The sequence below is a fragment of the Aedes aegypti genome, chromosome 3 (assembly GCF_002204515.2).
Source record: "Aedes aegypti strain LVP_AGWG chromosome 3, AaegL5.0 Primary Assembly, whole genome shotgun sequence".
Lineage (NCBI taxonomy): Eukaryota > Metazoa > Arthropoda > Insecta > Diptera > Culicidae > Aedes > Aedes aegypti.
Genome location: NC_035109.1, coordinates 7,914,595 through 7,937,852, shown reverse-complemented (window position 1 = coordinate 7,937,852; position 23,258 = coordinate 7,914,595). Strand labels below are relative to the sequence as shown.

The 23,258-nt window shown below is 37.5% G+C and overlaps 1 protein-coding gene across 12 annotated transcripts in view; it reads right to left on the bottom strand.

Moving 5' to 3' along the window:
* The window catches only part of LOC5571891 (uncharacterized protein CG43867), a 534,531-nt gene that overhangs the window by 148,892 nt on the left and 362,381 nt on the right, over positions 1-23,258 (bottom strand). For 11 of the 12 annotated variants that reach the window (XM_021849045.1, XM_021849048.1, XM_021849052.1 and 8 more), the window contains exon 2: positions 20,359-20,421. In XM_021849045.1, the coding sequence (XP_021704737.1) occupies positions 20,359-20,421 (63 nt within the window). Of the gene's footprint in view, positions 1-7,836; positions 8,488-20,358; positions 20,422-23,258 lie in introns of those variants that run through there. The other variant, XM_021849056.1, reaches the window with a different exon arrangement.

Below are 23,258 nucleotides of genomic sequence, written 5' to 3'. Positions count from 1 at the left end.
CAGGCAAGACAAGATGTGACAACCGATTTCACGTTAGTTTTTTCTACTCTTTTGTGATCTTTGTGCTGCCAGAAATTTGGTGCGCATCGGTGAAAATTGTAAAGAAGAGTACAGCCCAGAAGATGGCAACACTATTTCAACCAATCAAGGATTGGCCCGTTTTGGCCCCAGAATCTGATACGTTTTGTCGAATCTAGGTCTCAGGTCTGTACTTGTGATAAAATAAGTGGTAACGGATTGAGTTCGGTTCAAAACTATCTTCGCCAGAAGCTTTGATGTTCTTGAGCTATTGAACGGCATCCTTAGCTTCCCTCAAAGTGGAAGCTGAATGGTTGCTATTGTCCGACACTCCGACGTAGTAATTTCTCCCGTTGCCTTTAATCTCCGTGCCAGTGCTCTCAGCGCCAATCAAGTGTTTATCGTTATGCTGCTTCCACCTTTCGATCACCTCGCGTCCGTCTGCAAAATGTTCCTATCATTGCCCTGCATATTACGTCTTGCGGCACGAAGCCTCTGCGCGTTTCTTGGGTGCGATGCAATAGCTCCATTTTTTCGCATTCCGTCTCCTCCAGACGGCGCTTTTTCTCCTTGAACGGATGGGTCTCCTGCTTCCGCTTCTGTCTATAACGTTCCACGTTCTGTCGAGTACCTCGCTTCAGCATTACTGCCTGCGCTGCGTTCTTCTTCTCCTCCAGACTCTTCGTCGAACCACTTGTTCCGTCGACTCCGTCCAACGTAGCCAACAATGTTCTCGCCTGCGATGTTGCTGGCTGCTTTTATTGTACTCCAGCAGTCTTCGAGAGGGGTTTAAGCGAGCGAATCCTCTTCCGGCAACATTGGTTCGAGATGCTAGGCGTATGCTGTGGCGACGTTAACGGTTGTTAACGACGGAGAGTTTTGGGCGCAGCTTTATCATTACCAGGTAGTGTTCAGAGCTTTACCATTACCAGGTAGTGGTCGAAAGTGGGATGTTAGCGCCCCGATACAGCATCGGACATACAAAATGCACCAAAGCCGTTATCCCATACAAAATGGTCAACTTCAGAGAGCTATATCTCCGCCGTTTCTCAAACGATTCTTTTCATTTTTTCTGTGAAGAACTACAAATTTCCTCAATTTTCGAAAACTGTTGTAAAAGTTGTGTTAAAACTATTGGTTTGAAAGTTACAAATAGGTGAATTTTGACATGAAAAATGCACCAAGACACAAAGTGATGTAACGCGTCGTAGCATCTTGGTTAAAGACACAATTGTTCATTGCGCGATGAAGACCAAATGCGCTGAAGACACCGGAAGGATACGACGCATAGTTTGTCTGATAAATTACTTTTCATCTTGGTGCAGTTTTTATGCCAAAATTCAACCTATCTGTAACTTTTAAACCAATAGTTATAACACAACTTTTTCATTAGTTATCAAAAAATGAGGTACTTTGTAGTTTGTCACAGAAACAAAAAATAGAAAAATCGATTGCGAAACGGCGGAGATTTAGCTCTCTGAAGTTGACCATTTTGTGTGGGAAAACGGCTTTGGTTCATTTTATATGTTCGATACTGTAGGTCCTGACGTCGAAAACTTCGAATGGCCTGTGCACAACCAAATTTCTTCCAAATCACTTCAAACTTTGGGAGAATGATTTTCATCATAATTAACACCGTTTAAGCAAAGGGGAGCAAAAACTTCAAAATTTGCATCAGTCAAATGGCCATATTCTGGAGGACTGACCTAAAACATCAAAATAAATACAATCTTCAAATCAAAGGTAATTCTGTGGGTGACAATACCATGTAATAGAAACTTATAACATTGAAAATTTTTAATAACCCATTGCGTAAATGGAGGTTCCACTTCATGAATTTATAACAAAAGAAAAGATCATTAGTGAAATTACCCAAGCAAAAGACCGTCGTCAACTTTTCCGTTCTCTCACGCGTGTAATTCTTTACTCCCCAGACACAACTGACCAAAGCAAGCCGCGTTGCCACCCTTAAAATATCCCTGGCGCTTACTGTGATGCAATGACACAAAATCGATATCTTCCTGCCAGTAGTTGCTAATTGGAATTCGATCTTTCCTGTTCTCCAGCTTCGAACGGACCACCACGAGGAACGAGGAACCGAAGATGATTGCCCGAGCAGGAGAAAATTGCTGAAGAATACCAAACTAGGGTATTGAATATCAGATAATTTTAAATACTTATCACCTGTATAAGGTATAAAGGAGCCCTGCACAAGAGGAAAAATCCCTCAACAATAAATTGCGAATATTTTACAAACACCAAACTGATCATTGGACCAGGTATAGAAATTCCTAAATAATATATGATGAATTTTCATATGGACGTAAAACTTTCCAATACCTCAAGGGGTCGTCCATAAATGACGTAGCTTTTTAGGGGGGAGGGGGACTTCACGAATTTGTGACGATGTGTGACGAGGGGGAGGGAGGGGTCCTAGCCAGTGGACGTAGCATTTTGAATCACATCGGTAAAATGAGAGGCGCTGATAAAAATGACATACAATTATTTTTTATCAAACTTCTTTTTTCTTTGTTTGACTTAGAAAGTTGGGTTATAAAATTATGATTCAGCTTCAAAACATTCATATGACAAGATTGGAAAAATTCTAAGAAATTTAAGATTTTCTTGATAATTGCATTCAAACAGATTTTTTGAATGCTGTAAATAACTATGTGAAAATTTTATGCATGTCTTGATAAATTAATTTAAAAATAAACAAGTTTAAAGCTAAAAAATTGTTCAAAAAAAAAAACGTTTTAATGATTTCGAAAACATTTTTCTAGTTCTATTCATATTTTCTGTTAGAGCTTATTTCTTTGAAAAAAAAAACATATGTTCGTTTTGGCACACATTACATTTAAACAAGATATACTGCTTCGCGACTAAAAATGGGTGAACCAACGTGCGAAGTTCGATTTTTGACCAACTTTGCCGCGTCGCGAGTCACTTCGCTATAGTGCGCATCTATACCCTCCACCGTGTGCATTATGCGCACTATTGAGAATCGAGTTGCGACGCGGCGAAGTTGGTCAAAAATCAAACTTCGAACGTTGGTTCACCCATTTTGAGTCGCGAAGCAGTATATTTATTTCGTGAATTATGCTTTCAATGTTGCAGAAGATCTCCACTCAATTTCATCGATTTGTTTTGATATATCAATAATCTTGATGGAATAGCCTGAATACAACTTGATGGAAAAGCCTGGTCAACAGATTCGAGTGTTATAGAAATTGTTCTCTCATTCAATTTTCTTAATAACTCGGTAATTTGAAGAAAGATTATTCTTAGTCTTTAATTGTTTTGTTATAGGCTGTGTAAGATTATTTCAGTATGTGGAACGATAATGATGTTAAGCTGAAATATTAATAAAGATGAATAATTTGTATAATAATCGCTAAGATCTTCTGAACATTCCAAATAATGCAAGTGTAATCGTTTTTACATCTAGCCACTGATTGCTAAATGGATTTGAATTTGGATAATAATGACGAATAGCCATTTCAAATTAAGACATGCTGTTGATCATTTTCATTCAAATGTATTCCCTAACAACGAATTATTAAAAAAACAATCCTCTAATATAAAGAATTTTCTTCTCAACCTATTGTAAAATCTATTGTACCTCAATTCATTACTGTTAGCTTCATCAATCCAATCAAAGATTTATTTTTCTACATTTTCAGCTGTAAACTTGTTTTTCATGGTAACAACAGCAAAAGTAATACAATTTGGACAACAACTCCAACAGGAAAAAGTTTATTCAAAACTGTTTTCCAAAAGAGTTTTGAGCACTACTGCATATCAAACTTTTAATCGTTACATTATCCTTACGTTTCAGACAGTAATTAATACCAAACTTTTTATTGAATTTCTGAATTCCATTTCTTTGTTTTAACCCAATTGCTAAGAAAAACAAATAAAAATAAGAGAGAGGAGGGGAGGGGGGGGGGGGTTGCTTGATATGCTACGTATTTTCCAAGAGGGGGTATCAGCATTTGTGACGAAATGCTACGAGGGGGGAGGGGGTGTAAAAAATCAGTGAAAAAATGCTCCGTCATTTATGGACGGCCCCCAATGAGGTATGTTTGATTGTTATAAAAATCAATACCATAAAAATATCAAAATGAGGGCAAAACCTGGTTCACTAAACAAAACCTAATAAAGGTATATTAGGCATACACACTAAGAAAAAATGAATACAGGTATGTTCCGTTTTTATCAACACGATCGGCAATTTTCAGTTGATAAAAACGGAACCGTGACAAAAACGGAATAATTTTCTTAGACAAAATATTTTCCAAATTTTAAAACAGAATTGCAGTTTTGCCAGGATAATACACAATTTCATCATATAAATTCACAGTATTGATGTTTTGGAGCTATGGTTGGTATTAAGATTGTTGATTCGTATAATATTATTTACGATATTGGGTCTGTAATCAATCAATAAGATTATTTAATGCGATAGATCTTTAATAGTTTAAGTTTTGTTGGTTAGATATTCATTGTATTTAACATGGAATATGAAACCGATAATCACATAAATGTGCCTTACATAATGAGATGCGTCATATTTGTAAAAATAACTACAAGGAGGTGGGTCAAGCTAATAATTGTCTTTTTTCAAGAAAGATTTAACACGAATAAATTTCTTTTTCTTCTATCCATGTTTATCCTTTTGCTTTTTATAAGAACAGTTATCTGATAAAAGGCTTTTCCTCAGTTAAGATGTAATGCCATACAGACATTACATCCCAACTGAGGAAGAGCCTTTTTCTGAGCTTAATGTTCTTATAAACACTTCCGCAGTTATCAACTGAGAGATTTTTTTTTATTTTGCTAAGGTACATTTTGCACACATCCGATTGGTGATTAAATGTGGGGATATGTTGCGATAGTTTTGCAAGCTTAAATGAATATTTACGGTGTCCTGTGACTTTAATTGTCAAAATCTATTCTGTAGAATTATTATTATTATTATTATTATTTATTAATGACACTTTACCAAACATATGACATCCGTGTCAGATAGTAATTAAAATACAGTTACATGATTTCAAACAGCAATTTGTCAAATTTCGTTGAATAAATTACAATCTTTTAGGAACTTAATTAATAATGTTTACCTTCCTGTATTGTACGCTAATATTTCAGCAGTTGAACCATTTATGCCGCAACGTTCCCTGTTTTGTTCGAATCCTCGACATTCTACCAGAAAGTGTTGCACTGTCAGCTGTACTCCACAAAAGTTGCACATTGGTGGCGGCAAATTAGTCATCAAATAAACGTGAGTGATTCGAGTGTGTCCTATACGCATTCTAGATAATACACATTGTTCGGAGGGGCACTTCCGGTCTGGATATTTGCAAGGACTTATCTTGATTTGCCGTAGAATGATTGGGTAATTTTTCTTCACTACTTCGACTGGGATGCACTAATCGACATTCTAGAACAGCGCCACCTTTACTGTTTGCCGTTGAATCACGAATTGGCTAGCACTAACCTAAATAAAAATCCTACTATATTGTTTGGTAAAACGATGTTGAATACGTTTATCAAGAACACAAAGTGTACAAACTCCAGAACAAGCATAACCAAAATAGAACTTTTTGGTTAGAATCTCATTTGCTAAGGTTTATGAATAAGCGTAAGGTAGTTGGTATAAGCTTTTTATTAAACTTTTGGTCTCCACGAAGAGGTGCGTGTCCGCCCAAAAATCAAGATCCCAACAAATTGAAGATGGAAACGTGCGTGACGTGAGACGATTCAGTATCAACAGTTTCTCAAACTGTTAGCCATCAGCCCTTTTCTATCTTCCCTGATGCAAACTTATTGTATGAAGATTCCAAATATTTCAATAGATTGTTTAGTTTTGCTGGACCTCTTCCTCTACCCTTGAAACAGGACCTAATCAATGGCTAATGCTATAATCTGTGTAATATTATCGAGTTTGAGAGATGGAAGATAATGTAAAAAATATGACGGGATCGACAGTCTTATCAAAAATATAATAAGCTCGATAATGTTCCATGCCATTGCTTAAATATTGTTGAGTTCATTCTCATTAATATACGCCTATCACATTGACATAGAAAATTATATGATGTCATGTATATAAGAATAAGGAGAGGTCTCTGCATCACGAATTCCAGACGATGCTAGCAGGCTTGATGATACTCCTGTACATCATCAGAGTTCAGTAACATACTCTAGAGCAGCGTGCTCCCGTTACCTTTTTCTGTGAGACTGAAAAATACTAAGCAGAGAGGCATCGAAAAATCAGCGAGGAAGATGCAGAACAGAGCAAAATTCAATAACAAAAGTGCCATAACAACTCCGCGAGTGCTGTTTTGTTCGGGCGGGACACTCAAGAGTTCTTTCAAAGTGTGGGTAAATGTGACCTAAGCAGCAAGAGAGAAAGAGAACCAGAAAAAAATCTTCGTACTTTTTTGCACTCTCATTCGAATCGTTTGAGGATCTGTGTTGAAAATGTAGAGTGCAATTTTAAATCCTCAATAAAACATCAAAATTGCCTCATTTTTGCATCGTAGAGGAGTTCTGTCAAGCCTGGTTGCTAGGACGTGGCCAGAGAAACTCTCGAATGTTGAAAGATGCATCAATCTTGTCCATCAGCCCATGCTAAATTTGAAAACTTCAATTAATTAGCGGATAGGAAGGAATCAAACCTTATTGAATCGTATATGACTTGACACCTACCATGTATCATAGGTGATCAACGCCAACATAATGTCGAAAATTCAACCCTGAGACTAATGAAAAACATTTAAATAGCTTCAAATAAGTTTTGAGTTTATATTCCAAGCATTTTAAATAAAATAAGAAAAAAACATTTTTTTGTGTTGATAAAAACGGAATAATTTGTTGACGAAATCGGAACGTGACAAAATCGGAGCGTGACAAAATCAGAACGTGATAAAAACGGAACATACCTGTAGTATACATATATGACGTAAATTTCATACTTAGCAAAATAATCGACTTAAAAATTACATGACGTAAATTTGATGATATTTGAGCATAAAAATATGTCATTCTTGTAAAATTACGTCCATTACGTCCAAAAATGTGATCCGAACAATATTCACTTCAATGTGACAGGAAATTACGTCATTTGTAACATAAATTTATGTAATTTTACTTGCTTTAATATGTCGGGCACATATGACACAAATTTCAATGTTTTATTTTAAAGGGTGTACAAAGATATGAGTTATTCGTTCCTGCTCGGGTACGGGTGAGTATCGCTGCCAGTGACAGCTACCATTAACTTTTTTTTTACATTGTTACACAGCTGATGTTGCCCGAGGAGCCCTTTCCTGCGAAGGGAAGCTCTCCCATTAAAAACAGACGTCCGGACAACGACGACGACGACGACGGAGAAGGAATCGTTTTCCCTAATGTGTCTCGGTTTGGTTGTTATTTTGAGGTTATGTAAGCATTTCGTAAAGTTTCGCAGGCGTTTCAAATTCTCTCTGCTGGGTGAGCGTGGGCGAGAATACGGTTATTGTTATTGTACATTCCGTCGAGAAAGTTTTGCGACGATTGACAGAAGTTTTGAATTTCGGTAACGCAGGGGAGTCAAATATCGTCAACTCATCCGGAAAGAGGTTGCGAACTTTATCGATTTTGTTCTCGCCTCGCTTTCCGTTCTAGGAAGGCTGCCTCTGACCAGTGCGAGCGAATACGAAGGGTTACTGCGATGGATTATTGGGTCAAGGTTAATGAAGATTTATCGCTAGGCTTAAGGACGAAAAGCAGTTACAATTCCGAAGCAGGAAGGAAGTATTAAGTAATCACCTTTATCCACTTATCGATCGATGACCATCGCTGGAAACAGTTCTAAGAAGGATTCCTTTTCTTCAGACTAGCACTTCTCCCAATTCGTGATACATCATCATCAGCTGCTGGTTATCGAACTACACATATCTCACAACACATCAGCAAGGAATCACGCTTCACCCGATTGAATTCCAGCAACAGAAATAAAATTCCACTTCAGGTTGCACAGCACTGAACCATAAAACACTTGAAAATTAATCGCACAGAAAGCGTGATGACAACATTTTCCGTCAAATTTTCTTCTCGATAGTATTTTCCTTCCCTTGTGTCACACAAACACCCCTCAGCACTAGCTGCCTTTAGTCGCAGGCAACTCGTCCTTTCATCGTAGTAGGCTACGGCGACGACGACTACGAGGACTACGACTCCTTAGACGGCGAAGCGTGTGGGGTAACAAGCAAGTGTTGACTTGCGAAAAAAAAAATCCTCCTTCGTCTCACAGAGAATCCCACGAAAATACCATCAAATTAGCATTGAACACTGGAAAACCGTTCGCAATCTGGAATTGGACTTCTGACCGACCGTCACCGCGAGCTAGGGGGATGATAATTCGATAATTTACACGCTCGTCCGTCGACACAAATCTCGGGGCCTTTACAAACAAAAGGGAAGTTGTGAACAGTTCGCGTAACACTCACCCTTTTGCCCACAAACACGCACACACATACAGTCACGCGAGATCGTAATTTTTGTACAACTTTTCCTTCACAAATACAGCCAACTGCGTTGGGAAATGCTAACGAAAAGGATGTCACACGCATACCAACGCAGTTGGCAGAGTTGCGAATGAAACTTTTCCAAGATGGCGCCGGGGGATTTTGACAGCTAACCAACAGGATGTGGGCTCGTCGCGTCTCAGTTTGGGTGAGTTCCTGTCTGGATGGGGTGAAGAAGAACGAGAGTGACAAGGGGGTCAGTTGCCTGATGCTGGTGGCGTTTCGGCACTGCTCATGCGTCAAGGACGTCGTCACTCTCGGACAGTAGGCGATGAGTGACCAAAGGAGGGTTACTCTGAATCGGTGGTGTAATTCTGCCGAGGGTTGACTGAGATGACGAGACAAGGAACAGGGGTGAGTGGCTGTCTGGGAAGTAGCATAGAATATGGTATCGATTTTTTTGCTACTGTATGGGGTGACATAAGGGAAGAATTTGACATGTGTTTGATGGTGGTGTAGTCGGTAGGGTTGGGATTTATCTCGTGCAGGGTTGCATCATACTTCCTGTGAAAATTGTTCTTTGATGGAGTATTTTGGAAATTCTCTACAAACCTCTAAGAACCTTTAAAGTTTTCCTCCTAAACTATTTTGTAATCTTTGGAATCGCTTTAAAAACTTCTGGTAATGATTTGGAAACTTCTGAAATCATTTAGAGAACCTGACTTGAGAATCTTTCGGATACATTTGAAAAGCTTCAGAACCTATTGGGAACCCATTAGATACTCTTTAAACCTTTTTGAATAAATTGAGATCCATTTTCCCTCCAAGTAACCTCTATCAAAATCTTCAACTTCAAACTTATGCTTCTAAGCCGTTTTTTAGGAAATTTCTTCAATTTTTAGGATCGATCAATTAATTCTTACAGTTTTTGAATCCACAGTTGTTCAATTAGAAACTAGTTGACCCTATAAACTTTGTATTGCTATATACAGTCCACATCTCGATGTTCTACATCTCGATATCTCTCCCTATGTCGATGATTTTTTCGGTCCCTTCATTTTGTATACATTTTCACTCTACATATTTCGATATCCTCCCTATCTCGATGTGATTTTCATTCCCGTTTTTTTCTCTGTATGTCGATATGCCCATATTAAAGATTACTAGACTAGATTTTAGGGATTCAAAACAATTTGCGATGGCGAAATGACGACTGTTTGTTTTTAATTTTCCTGGTAACGAAGTGATTTTGAATCTAGCATTCGTTAAAATATGTTCTATGTCTCGATCTCTCTCTATCTCGATGATCCCTTCGATATCGAGATGTGGAGAGTCGACTGTAGTAGACTTTGTTATGTTCGTACTTTCTCAGAAGTATTTTTCTTCGTATGAAATAAAACATGTTTCAGCACTTTTGAGAATCCACCAATATATCTTTCAATGAATCTATAAGGAGTTTCTCCTGAGATTCAAAAAATGAATTCCTTTAGGAATTTCTCTGAGAACTCCAGTTATTCCACCAGGAATTCCTTCGAAAATTCCGTTAGGATTTCCTCTGAGGATTCCATCTAAAAATTCCTCTTAAATTCTCTAAGGATTCTAACCAATAATCCTCCAGACATTCCTCTAAGGAATCCACCAGAGGTTCCTATATGGATTGCATCTGAAATTCACCCAGGTGATCCTTCATGATTTACACTAGGAGCTGAAATTCTCAATGGGATTACACTAGAAATTCTTTCTAAAACTCCACGAATACTTTTCCGGTGAATTCCACCAAGATGATCTCCAAGGATCCCGTAATGAATTTCTGATGGGATTTGACCGCAATTTCCTATGAAGATTCCACCAGTAATTCCTTCAGAGACTTATACCAGTATTTTCTTTAATTATTACACCAGTAATTTTTCTAGAGAGTACTTTTTTAAAGAAATTTTACCAAGAGTTCATTCAGGGTTAACACTGGGAATACCACCAAAGTTTCGCTAGCATTTCCACCAGACAAATCTGTCTGAGTTTTGCCAGAAGTTCTACCAGCAAATACTTCAATGGTTTTACTAGGATTTCCCTGAGAATTTTGCAGGGTTATGAGAAAATCCTCCAGGAAATCAATCAAAAAATTTCAAAAGTGAACAAGATTTTTGACGTTAACTACGTCTTACGGCAATCTACTGGGTGTCAATTGCAAATCTAAAATGTTGCGACCGTCACGATATTATGTTAGAGTTTGAACTTAAAGAAGGCTGCAACTATGACGATCGACTAAAATTCAAATGCAGAAAATTACTTGGCGTAGTTAACGTAATGTGGTCGTGTCCTGTACACAACCTCCTCTGATTTTTTTTTCTGAAAAATCATCAATATTTCCGCGAGAGAATCGATCAGGAAGTCCACGAATGATTGAACTAGAAAACCTTTCTTTCTCTACCTTAGGTCAGGAAGGCATCTACAAAATTCCAAAAGATTATTCTTCCAGCGATTCCACTGATATTTATTCAGATGTTTGAACAAAGCATTTTTCTAAATGTATTCAGGTTGAATACCTGGAAGGATTTTTTGGAAAATTTCTGGAACAATTTATTATTATTCGTATATTAAAAAGTGTTTTAATCGCTTTTTGCTTTTTTTATTTTTATTTTTTTTACGATCCAATGACCCTAGAGGGATTGGTTCTGCTTTGTATTTACTTCTGAGCAGAAAAAAAACACCCGAATTATCATAACAAGTGCCTAATAATAAATTCAGTATAAAAGGTTCTCTTTTGATTGCCGGCATTCAAAAGAATAAATTTACAACACTTAACCACAAATGCCCTTTTCTATCGCTAGCTTTTCAGGCGAATCCTGACGTCTAACCTTTCCCATTCTCCCCCTCCGTAGCACTTATGAGGGTGTCGCTGAGTCGGTGGCCTCTCATTAAGTAAGTGCTACATCAACATTTCCTTTCCCTATCCCAAGTTACGGTAAAGATGGGCGTGGCCGGGAATAGCAATATTCATGCTTTTGGTAATATTGTCCAAGATTGGGCCAAGGTTTACTCCCCAGCCTTGTTGCTGAAAGCAGTCTAAGTAAAACTATCAAATTACACATGAATGTTGCTAGTATCCAATCTACGAAGTATACCGTAACTACGCTAACGCTAACGCTTATTTCTAGAACAATTTATTGTAAACTCACCAAAGAAATCACTGGAAAAATTCCTCAATATATCTCTGGAACAACTGTGGAAGGTTCGTTAAAATTTGTTGACCCGTTTTCAAGCCAACGTGATTTTGCAAACCTAGTGTTAAAAAGGGAGGTTCCCTGGGTGCAATTGACCACTATATTAACGCTTCGGAAGCCAAGCTTGCTTTATATCATATTTCACAAATTTGTAAACCAAGTAAGGTTCAAGCTTTTTTGGATGACTTGATTGGCCGGGTTGTTTCAGATATCCGGTTCACCAGGGGATTGGTCACTATTTGGCGATTTTGATACGTGAAATATCAAACTTCATGATCAATTCTGCAAAGAGGTCTCAGAAGATTCGTCAGATATATGCTAAAATCTAATGTCCAGGCCTGAATGGCGAATCTTACACGGATAGAAATCAGAATTCCGAAATCATGATATCATGATTCCAGTGTGTTTTCATTTTATAAAAATATACCATGATTCGGACTCATGATCAGTGGTGGAAATGTTCGCAACCAGCACCTCACGAGTATAAACCAATGCAAAACAAACATGACAGAATCGCAAACAGGCATGGTGTGAGTTAGTTCGCAACCGTCTGCTCGGAAGTACACACTAAAAATAGCAAAAAGTTCGCGTGTAACCGAACAAGGTTTTATTCACATATTACGGTTTTGATAGACAAATCAATCAACCATCAAATTGACAGTAAACAACTAGACTGCAGTCAAAAGTCAAGTCAAATCTCGAAGGGAAAGAGCTTTTTGTCAACAAAAAAAAATAAAAGCATTCGACTCTGAACAGCTCCGAACACGTTCACGAATCACTATAGCTGCGTTTACTCGCGAGCACGACATATGCGAGTAAAGGTGTCCGGCCATTTGACCGAACGCCGTTTGGCCGAACGCCATTTGGCCGAATGCCGTTTGGCCGAATTACTAACAAAAAATAATCCAATTGCATCAACACTAATGTGTAGGATTCTGAAGTTTAAGATAATTTCCAATTCTTCTTTCTGGCGTTACGTCCCCACTGGGACAGAGCCTGCTTCTCTGCTTAGTGTTCTTATGAGCACTTCCACAGTTATTAACTGAGAGCTTACTATGCCAATGACCATTTTTGCATGCGTATATCGTGTGACAGGTACGAAGATACTCTATGCTTTGGGAAGTCGAGAAAATTTCCAACCCGAAAAGATCCTCGACCGGTGGGACTCGAACCCACGACCCTCAGCTTGGTCTTGCTGAATAGCTGCGCGTTTACCGCTACGGCTATCTGGGCCCCTTATTTATTTCATCCGAAATTTTTACTTCTTTTAAACATAGGCTATTCTTTCGAGTTCTACTGGTTTCAAATATTTCGCTTATATTTTGATTGGGAATTGTACCTTCTTTAAATCATCGGCAGTTCTTTGTGGTTATACTGATCTAACGATCATTTGCAATACATTTGCTAATGCTTTCATAGATTTTTTTATTCGTTTGACAAAAGGCTGTTCTTTCAAGAACTTCTGTTCTTTAAATCAGTTCTTCGTAGTTGTACTAATATAATAGTTATTTGCATTATCGTTGTTTATATTTTCATATGAGATTTTTCCTTCTTTTTACCATAAGCTGTTCTTCCATAATCATTGGAATTAAGGCGTTAAGAACGTATTACAAATGTTCTTAGAGACTTATTCAAAACAGCACCAGGATTATTAGAGATGTTATTCTCTTCCAAAATTACTGAACTCTGCACCGTTGTTTGCTTGAAGCCGTAAATCACATGACTCGGTGTACACTCACGGCTAAGAAGCTAAATGTCGATTTGATTGCTAGAAGCATAAAATAATTTTCTAAGTACGATTCTTGGGGAATCTAAGCAAACCGATCCTGCAGAAGGACGAGTAAATCGTAAACCGTTTTAGTCATTGTCAAAAAATGATTACAAACGCAATGAGAAAAACCACAACTGGCAGCTGTTGCGGCTAGTAGAGAAGTGAATAGTTGCTTACATTAAGGATGTTCTTTCAGCTCTGACTGTTGCTTGGACTCATAATGATGATTTATTCTTCTTCAAAAATAAGCTGATCTCCGAAATTCAACTTTGAAATTCATTTCAATTACATGCAAACTGTTACCGTTACCTATTGTTTCAATTTTCGGCCAAACGGCATTCGGCCAAATGGCATTCGGCCAAATGACCCTTTCGGCCAAATGGCGTTCGGCCAAACGGCATTCGGCCAAACGGCATTCGGCCAAATGGCGTTCGGCCAAATGACCCGGAACCGCGAGTAAAGCAGCACTCTGATGCTCACGAGCATTTTGTTTTGTGTTTGTTCCGGTTCCATAGCCATGTTCGCCACTTTCTATCGCTGTTCATAAGTTACATTTCCGTAACACACGCGTAATGTTTTTGTTATTGATTGCTCGGAATCATGAATCGAATGCATGTAATTATGTCTCGCGCATCCATTTATGATCGGCAAAATAAAATAAATCAAATCAGGACACGGACCAACCTTCTGATTGAGAGCCAGAAATTCTACTAGATAACAAGACGAAGTGCTTGTTAATTGAGTAGGCGATCGATACGAATGAGTTCACGGAAACCCGAAACTACTCAAACCTGAATTGTTTTTTAACGCAAAACCGTAGTTGCACCCAATAGAGTGCGTCAAGAAAGCCCCAGCAGTCGTCAGTTGTTTTCCCTCACGGGTTGCGCGCCTATTTTCTCTGAGTGCTTTTATATAGCTGAGCAAACGAGTGAAGCTGAAAGAGGATTGTTGCTGCTCAAGGATCACGGATCAATTGGTGAGCTCGTTTCATGCTATTGTTTCTAATCTATAAAATATGTATGACTGCACCTTTAATCGTTAAAACGGTGAGACGTAAATATGATTTTTCAAAAAAATATGAATGGTTCGTCACTGTGAGTGTCGACATAAACTCTGATTCACAAATTATTTCTGCCTAAATTTTTTTTTATTAAAAACACCTTCATCTTTTTACCTTTTTTGTAATTAAAAAAAACTTTGAATGGTTCGACACTTCAAGTGTAGACTTCCAAAAGGTTCACTTTATTCAACAAACTTTGAAAGGTTCGTCACCTCAAGTGTCGGCATATTTTTTCTCTACATAGATATTGTTCATATCAAATGAAAATATTTTATTTACATATAAACATGTTTATATCTCACAAATAATTATTTATCATGGTCTAATCGCTTATCAAAGTGAATCCTGTGACCCAACGATCCTTCCCATTAACAAACATCCCTCCCAGTAACCTTTGTGGAGATGCAGAGGCAAACACGGTCTCCAAATAGCAAAGATTACACACTAACAGTCCTTCCCCCAATCTCACCTGACTGTAAGGACGTGGCCGGCGCCGTTATTGACCATGTATAAATAAAGGCACTGAATTATGCACACTGAAGAAGATTATGGCCAATCCCAGCCGAACTTCTAGTTGATTCTTTGTGCATTTTCACTGACTTCGGTCAATCACGGAATAGCAACCATTGATATGTGCAGTCAGTCTAAGCTAAGCTAAGCTAAGCTAAGCAAAACCGTAGTTGCACCCAATAACCCGAAATTGGCTTAATTTCCATGGTTGGCATTAGGTAGATTGCATTTTAAGCCATTAGAAAAATTTAGTTTGAAGTTGGGTTGATTCAACTCAACACTGAGTTCTTTTAATTTAAGCTTGAGAAAAATGACATTTAGCCAAATTGGGCCAAAGATGCAGCTCTCTCTCTATTTTTGACAACATTCGTGGGAAAGAGAGAGAATACTGAGAGATTTTGGGATGGAAGAATAATCAATATACTTTATTTTGGGTAAAGAAGACTAAAAGATTGGGTGGGTGGTTTTTAGCGTGTAGATACAAAGCGTTCATTCACATATTTCATAACGAAAACAATGGTTTTTAACACCCCTAGTAATGTCGTTATCAAATATGTGAATGAGCCCTTAATGTTGTTACTCTGGGTGGTTTATGAATAATCATGATTGTGACTTCAGAAATCATGGTTTATCGTCATGATACCATCACCCAACTTATTTATGAATTTCATGACTTATAACATGATTTAGGAAACAGACATGTAACGTTCTCGCAATCTTGCTATTATTTTTTTGTGGCTGAATCTTCACATAGAGAAGCAACGTTTGAATGAGAAATTCTTTTTTATGCCTGAATCTCGCAATTCTATCATTGTCTGAAACTTTTGGAAAAGTATCAAATATATAAAAAAATAGCCCAAGCAAGTTGATTCGTATTTCGCGTCGTAAGAGTGTTTTATTATGGATTTTTGTGTTTTGACAGCTTTTTGTTGAATAGTCGAAGATGGGTATCAACTGGTGAGCTCGTTTCATACTTTTGTTTCAAATGAGGTTAATATGACGGGTATCATTATGTTCCAGATAGCGAAGGGGACACTACTTTTATATATTTGTTCAACAAACAGGTAATGATTGATGAACTGTATTTTAAGTTTTGCATAATGAATAAATGCAAAACGCCTAATTTGTTGTTTATCTACAATAAAACAAGATATTTGAATATTTCTTCGCTACAAGTGTCGACTTTTTTTTAGAGTCTATCAATCTGATCGGCCATACACTCTCTAAAAACCGATTCAGAGCTCTAACTATTCCTTCGCTACTACACACAAATATACCAGAATCACAATGTATGATAAGAACTTTTGCACGGAAAAATGTCCGTTGCCGGATTCATGAACAAAAAGTAATGAAAAAACTACAAGTCATGAAAACATTAATATTTTTCAAGGATTTGTGTGCTCCGGGTGGTACACAAATCTAATTGTCATTTTTTCTTCATCTTATTCAAAGCGTCTTTTGCGTTTGGAGGTGTTTTCCAGTGATTAAAAATTATTATTTAATGATTAAAAATTAAAAAAAAAATTTTTGTGTGCTTGGAAAGGATTCACTGGAGATCATGCTTTTCGGAACATGCTATCATTTCGGTGGAATTCTTGACGGCATTTCCGAGAGTTTCCAATTTTTTTCACGAACCAAGAGACAACTACAGACTGTTGGATGTTCCAAAATTTTTTGCTTGATAAGCTGTTTGACGATTTCCACTGTTAAGATGTGATACGATCTCCCACGTCTTTCAATAGAACGGTGAATCTATGACAAAAGGTCGGAAGACAAAAGGTCGAAAGGACAAAAGGTCGAAGAACAAAAAAGAAGGGACAAAAGGTCGAAAATCTTTTTTCAAAGAAGGAAAAATTTCCCAGTGATTTGCTTACTTTCGACCTTTTGTCTTTCGACCTTTTGTCTTTCGACCTTTTGTCCTTTCGACGTTTTGTCTTTCGACCTTTTGTCCATAACCCAACCTAAGCACTGGTTGTACGCGTTCCTGCTAGAGATGTGGCATTCTTGGAGGCACTGATAAAGGTTTGGAATGTACGTTTATTCTTCTTCTGTGACGCGGTTAACAATCTGTTTCCCCTGGGTGAAGGGCTGGTGGCCCAAAGAATAATCTGGCACGATTTTATCCGAAACGCAAGAGCCGGAATGATAACAATCTTCATCTTATTTGTTTATCTATGAAAATTTAAACGGGAACCTTGATTGATGTATTATGTTTGTTTTCATGAACTAAATTCATGATTCCATGATCCTGATTCATGAGTTCATGACTCAACTTGCCACTTTTCTGCAACAAAATCGGAATCATAATGACATTCATGAATAGTGCTTATGTTTTCATGAACTGTATTCATGATGTTGAATCTTGCTTCATGATATCATGACAGAAATTACCACTTTTCCTATCAAAAATAAGAATCATAAGTGGCAGGTAACAATATCCATGAATGGTGCTTATGTTTTCATCAATTTTGTTCATGGTTCTAACATACATTCTACATGATTTCATGATTAATATTGACACTTTTCTTCGCAACAACTTTAAAAAGTAACATACTGCTGCGCAGGCGTTACGGTAAAAAGATTCATGATTTCATGACTTCAAGTCATGGTGTATGTTTATAACATAAAAATACACGTTCCTCCCGAAATCATGACTCTTTTTCCTTGTTTGGAGTTCCGCATTTTCCCATGTATGTATGTGATGTATGTTTGGCGTTCAGTGTCGTAATATACCTGTGTGATGTATGTGAAATTTGAATCTTTATAATCTCTTCATCAGGAAAAGAGCCTACCCACCTTACTTCGATCGATCAATGACTTTTTCAATTGATGTGGCCTGATTAGTAGCATGTAAAATCTTTGAAAGTTTCTTCATCAAATATGTGGATATATTAGACGCTCAGTCAAACTTTGTACAGATTGATAAACTAATTGTATATTTGAGGCATTTTTCTTTGTTTGGGATCTGTACAACCTGTGAAACTGGAGACAGAATTTGGTTTACATTCGAAGACCTCGAAAATATTGCAGTGTGTTTAACCTTTACAGCACTGGGTGCCGACATCGAAGTTTCAAAATTCAGGAACTCCGCAATCCTTCGATGAAAAATAAGTTATTTTTTTTTGATTCATGCATTGCATATTTCGAATTCAGTAAAGGTTTTGAAATTAGGTCTATATTTGTATAACGAAATGGAAATGATGAGGAAGTTCAAAAAACCTTTTCAATAATTTTGTAAAATTAATCTGCTTGGCAGATTGTATCAACTGTTTGCGGTATGGAAAATATATGCAATCTCGATAAATGGTGAATCTTTATTATTATATAAATAAAAATGGAATCGTGTTTGTATGTCACGAAATGGCGTGAGAACGGGTGAATGGAATTGCATAATTCTTTCACTGTTGTATTCGACAGGGGATGCGCCGTGTTCGTGCGGGGAAAAAGTTTAGGAAAGTTGTCGGGATAGTCAGAAAAACGGGAGAAAACTAATCTGTCATTTTATATGGAAGATTTCATGACATTTTTCCAACAGCCTACTTGATGGCAAGACGAAGTTTGCCGGGACCACTAGTTTGTAAATAAAGCTCTAAGGTCATTAATGTGTAAAACACCAAGTTCCGAATAAGGCTCTATTTCAGTTGGGTCGTGAGGCAACAGAAAAGGAAGCATATAAGGAGATGTATATTCAATTCTAAGCGAAAAATCAAGTTATTCAAGCCGTCGCACGACAATTGCATAAGAGGTTCCAAAATGGCCATTTGAAGCCCTACCGGAAGCTATCTCCGAATGTCCGAAAATGAGCATAAATACTTAATAATTCATGCCATGGAATTATTAGGTGGATCCACTTCTGGGTAGAAAATCATCAATTTTGAGCCTTTTGAAACATATCTGTACATGATATTTTGAAAATGTCTTTCAATGGTTTCTAACGTAACCGATATTCGGTGACCATGTTCATGAAACGACCACAATATTCTCCAAATTGTAACAGGTGATACATTCTGGCAAATAACATTAAATTAAATTGATTTTTCAAAGTTTACGGCAAGGTTCTTGCATTTTTCCCATAATTTTCATAATGAAAGAGCCTAAGTATCCCAACAAATTTGAACCCTAAATCCAAACTCATCGTCGGATTTGAAATTTTCAATACCTGAATCAACAACATGACATTTGTGATTTCCTTGAAAATGTTATCAAAATCGATCAAAGGATTACAAAGTTACAGAATTTTGAAACTTTGATGTCGGCACCCAGTACTGTAAAGGTTAATATACTTATTAGGTATTATTTATACTTAGGAGCCTTCCTTAGCCGAGTGGTTAGAGTCCGCGGCTACAAAGCAAAGCCATGCTGAAGGTATCTGTGTAGTATATTCCCTTTGGCTATAGTCGGAACCTCTCAAGGAGCTATGCAATGCACTCCTACATATTCTTACAGTGTAATTCATCGTACCTTTATCCAACGATACGTACCTGCCTTATACATATACTTTGTCGGTGGGTGCAACTGACTGACGGTTGGAATGTCAATAGGGGAGAACGAATGTGGTGAGCAAGGCGGAGAGACGCGGAATTCTACAGTCTGGGTTCGATTCCCGGTCGGTCCAGGATCTTTTCGTAATGGAAATTTCCTTGACTTCCCTGGGCATAAAGTATCATCGTACCTGCCACACGATATACGAATGCGAAAATGGCAATTTGGGCCAAGAAAGCTCTCAATTAATAACTGTGGAAGTGCTCATAAGAACACTACGCTGAGTAGCCGGCTTTGTCCCAGTGGGGACGTAAATGCCAAGAAGAATGAGGTTTTACTTATGATATAGATTATAATACACCATTTAATCCTATGTGTCGACTTTTACTACAAAACATCATCGGATTAGTTGAGAGAATTCTCAAATGACAACGGACATGAATAAATCAAGCAAGCCATCCGTAACACTTCTTTGTTCCATAAAAACCCCTCTGCGTGGACAAAATCGAACTCCCTTTTAAAATTCTGTTTGATTCTTCGCCAATGTTTACCATTCTCGTCATAGTCAGAGTCCCGAGGGAGATCCCATCGTTTTCACGTTGTTACTGATTCCGCAAAACAAACGCAACCCCGTGTCAACCAACGACCGCCCGCCGTAAAAGCACTTGCCAATCTGTGCCGACTTCGAACGATGATTTCCCAATAGCTGATTCCCCCTCATCCAATACGATTTCCTGGCAGATTTTAGAACCACTCATCAGGTAAAAACTGTTTCCTTACCTTGTCCTCGGCTTCATCGGCCCGCTCCTCGGCTTCGATGACCCTTTGCTCGAGCTCGGAGAGCTGCAAGAGAGAGAAAGAGGGGTAAAAGATTAATTGAAATTGTTTGCGTGCTATATCATCATCATCATGGACCCTCCCTTCCTCGTCCTTTTATGATCGAGATGATTTGCCATTACTTCCGTTTGTTTCAGCCATAGAAAGTGGGATGTAAGTATCGTATTTTGGTGGATGAAAAGAAACATCGCAGCAAGCGTTGTGTTGATAGTGGTTTGTGTCTCTGCTAGGTTTTGCTCATCAGGGTGGTTCATGAAATCAATGTTGACAGTGTTAAATGTGATAATGGCAAAATGACAATTGGACTTATGATTACACTGTGGAACTCATTTGCGTCTCAAGCACCAAAATACCGCTATTTACTAAATTAAAAGTTGCTAAATCAACTGCCGTTTTCAAAAATATTATAGCACGTCTAGTTTTTGAGATATTGACTGTTCAAAATAAAAAAACTTCATGTGTATAACAATTATCATCACCAAATTTCATAATACTTTCAATGCTCAAAAGTTATTTTTTGAAGGTTTCGAAAAGTATTATGTTTTGCCATATATGAGACACGAAGAATTTTTTTAGTGTGTTCTAGGTACTATTTAGTGTATTGTTAATTCACGTAAAATAGTTTAATGATTTAGTTTGCATTTTTCAAACTCAATACTAATTTCTTTTATAGCACGTATCACCCTAATCATAATTCTATGATTTAGCCAAGACATAACCCAATATTTCCTCTTTGCTCTAGCTGCCGCTAGATGTCGACTTAACATTGACGATTCACACAAGTTGTCATCAACTTGCGTGAAAGTGGGAGGTCTTGTGGCTGTGGGTGGCAAGAGAAAAAAGATTAGAACATTCGAAAAGAAAAGGAAAAAAACGAAATAAAAATCGTAGCAATCCGTTTGTTTGTCCGCTGCTCATTCAAATCACAGCAGGCTATAGCGGGGAGACGACGACAATGCATCTATAATCATAAATTCTCAATCGATTTCGCCGCCACTAGGCTATGACGATGGCTCAAACATTCGATTCGAGATGATGATTTTTGGTACCTAGCATGAAAACTAGGGCCGGATATGGATTATATCCGGACCGAATGCAGAGGCGAAGGGGCGCAAAAGGGTTCTGCAATTTATTGCTATAGTCTAGTTTTAGAGGGCATAAAAGCCAAACGGGGAAAAAATGTCATCAGCACCATTTAGCAGTCATTTCAACGACAGAGAAATGGGATGGTACCGCTCGGTTATCGTTCATAACCTAGAAGTGGGAAAAATGGGATTTTGAGTGGGACAAAGCATCCATTAGGAAGATTTGATTTTAGCATTCAGTCTAGCGCTTTAACCCATTCGGGACGGATGGGTCATATTGAAAGCGGGTTTTATATTTGGACGAAATTTATGTTCACACTTTCTTCGCCAAAATTATATTTTTAGTTTGTAATCCTTGCAGTAAAATTATAAACAAAAACAATTTGGCTATGTCTTAAGCTTCCAGATAGCAAAAACATATTTTTATTCGAGAGGGATTCACATTAAACCGAATCATGTTCTTCAAGCTAAAGTGAGCAGACGTCCCGGATTGTGCGGGACAGTCCCGAATTTAAGCATTTTGTCCCGCATTACGAAGCGCCCCGGAAAACGTCCCGGATTTGATCAGTTGACCACTTGTTGTCATTTTATCATCTGTATGACAGCCAACTTGTATTATAATGTCAAAATACACTTTCAAATGTTTGATATAATTTATTATATAATATACAATAGAACATACAATATGTGACAATTTCTTATGAATATTGAGACAGATATACAAAACATAAAGCTTCCAAAGTAAAATGTTAACTCGTACTAAAATTTGAAATGTGAGTCAATTATTTCAGTTCTTGAAAACCTCCACACAATTTCAACAAAAATTGAACGAATTTCAGATTTCTAGAATTGGAATGTAAGAAACGAAGAAAGTCATGAGAATCTAAAGCAGACTAATAGTCCAAATATTTTATAGATTTTTTTCATTTCAAAAGGATGATCATCTGTTCTGTTTTACTAACCAATAAGTTTCACATGAAACTATTCAGTTATTTAACGTTTAACCAACATGCTTGAAAATATCAGTCCTGAAAATATATCCTTTGACAGAAAAATCTTCAATTTACGAAAATCTTGCTCATTCAAACAAAAAATTGTCTACATCCAAACGAATGATCTTATTTCGGTTCCGGGTCATTTGGCCGAATTCCATTTGGACGAAATTGAAAACAATAGTGAACTACAGTTAGCATACATTAGTAATGAATTTCAAAGCGGAATTTCACAGTAGAACAGTTTATCCTGAAAGAAGCTTAAATTATCATTGATAAACAGCTCTTTAGTGTTAGTTCAAGGAACAGTCAATGCTGAAAAAATGTATAAATGTAAGTAATTATGCACTTCTCTACTAGCAGTAATAGCTGCCAGCATAGGTTTTCGCATTGCGTTTGTAGTCAGCTTTCGACAGTTATTAAAACGGTTTACGACACACCAAAAAAATCTTAGATTTACACGTATCGTAGTTTTTGCTTCAATCATGCAAAGCCATTTCTCATGTATTATTCAATGATAAAACCTACAAACACATCTATTATATCCAAGATTGCTAGCAAAATCCTTAATATTGACCACGAAACGCCTTCTCATAAAGAACGTTGCATGCAAAACGGCTCGGTTTACATGATTTTCGCGCTGAAAATTTAATCATAAATAATGTTCATCAAATGACAAGCCGTCGATTCATCCATGTGCATTATATATGACAGAATATTCAGCGTAGAATCATGTAAACCGAGCATTCTTGTTTGCAATATTACT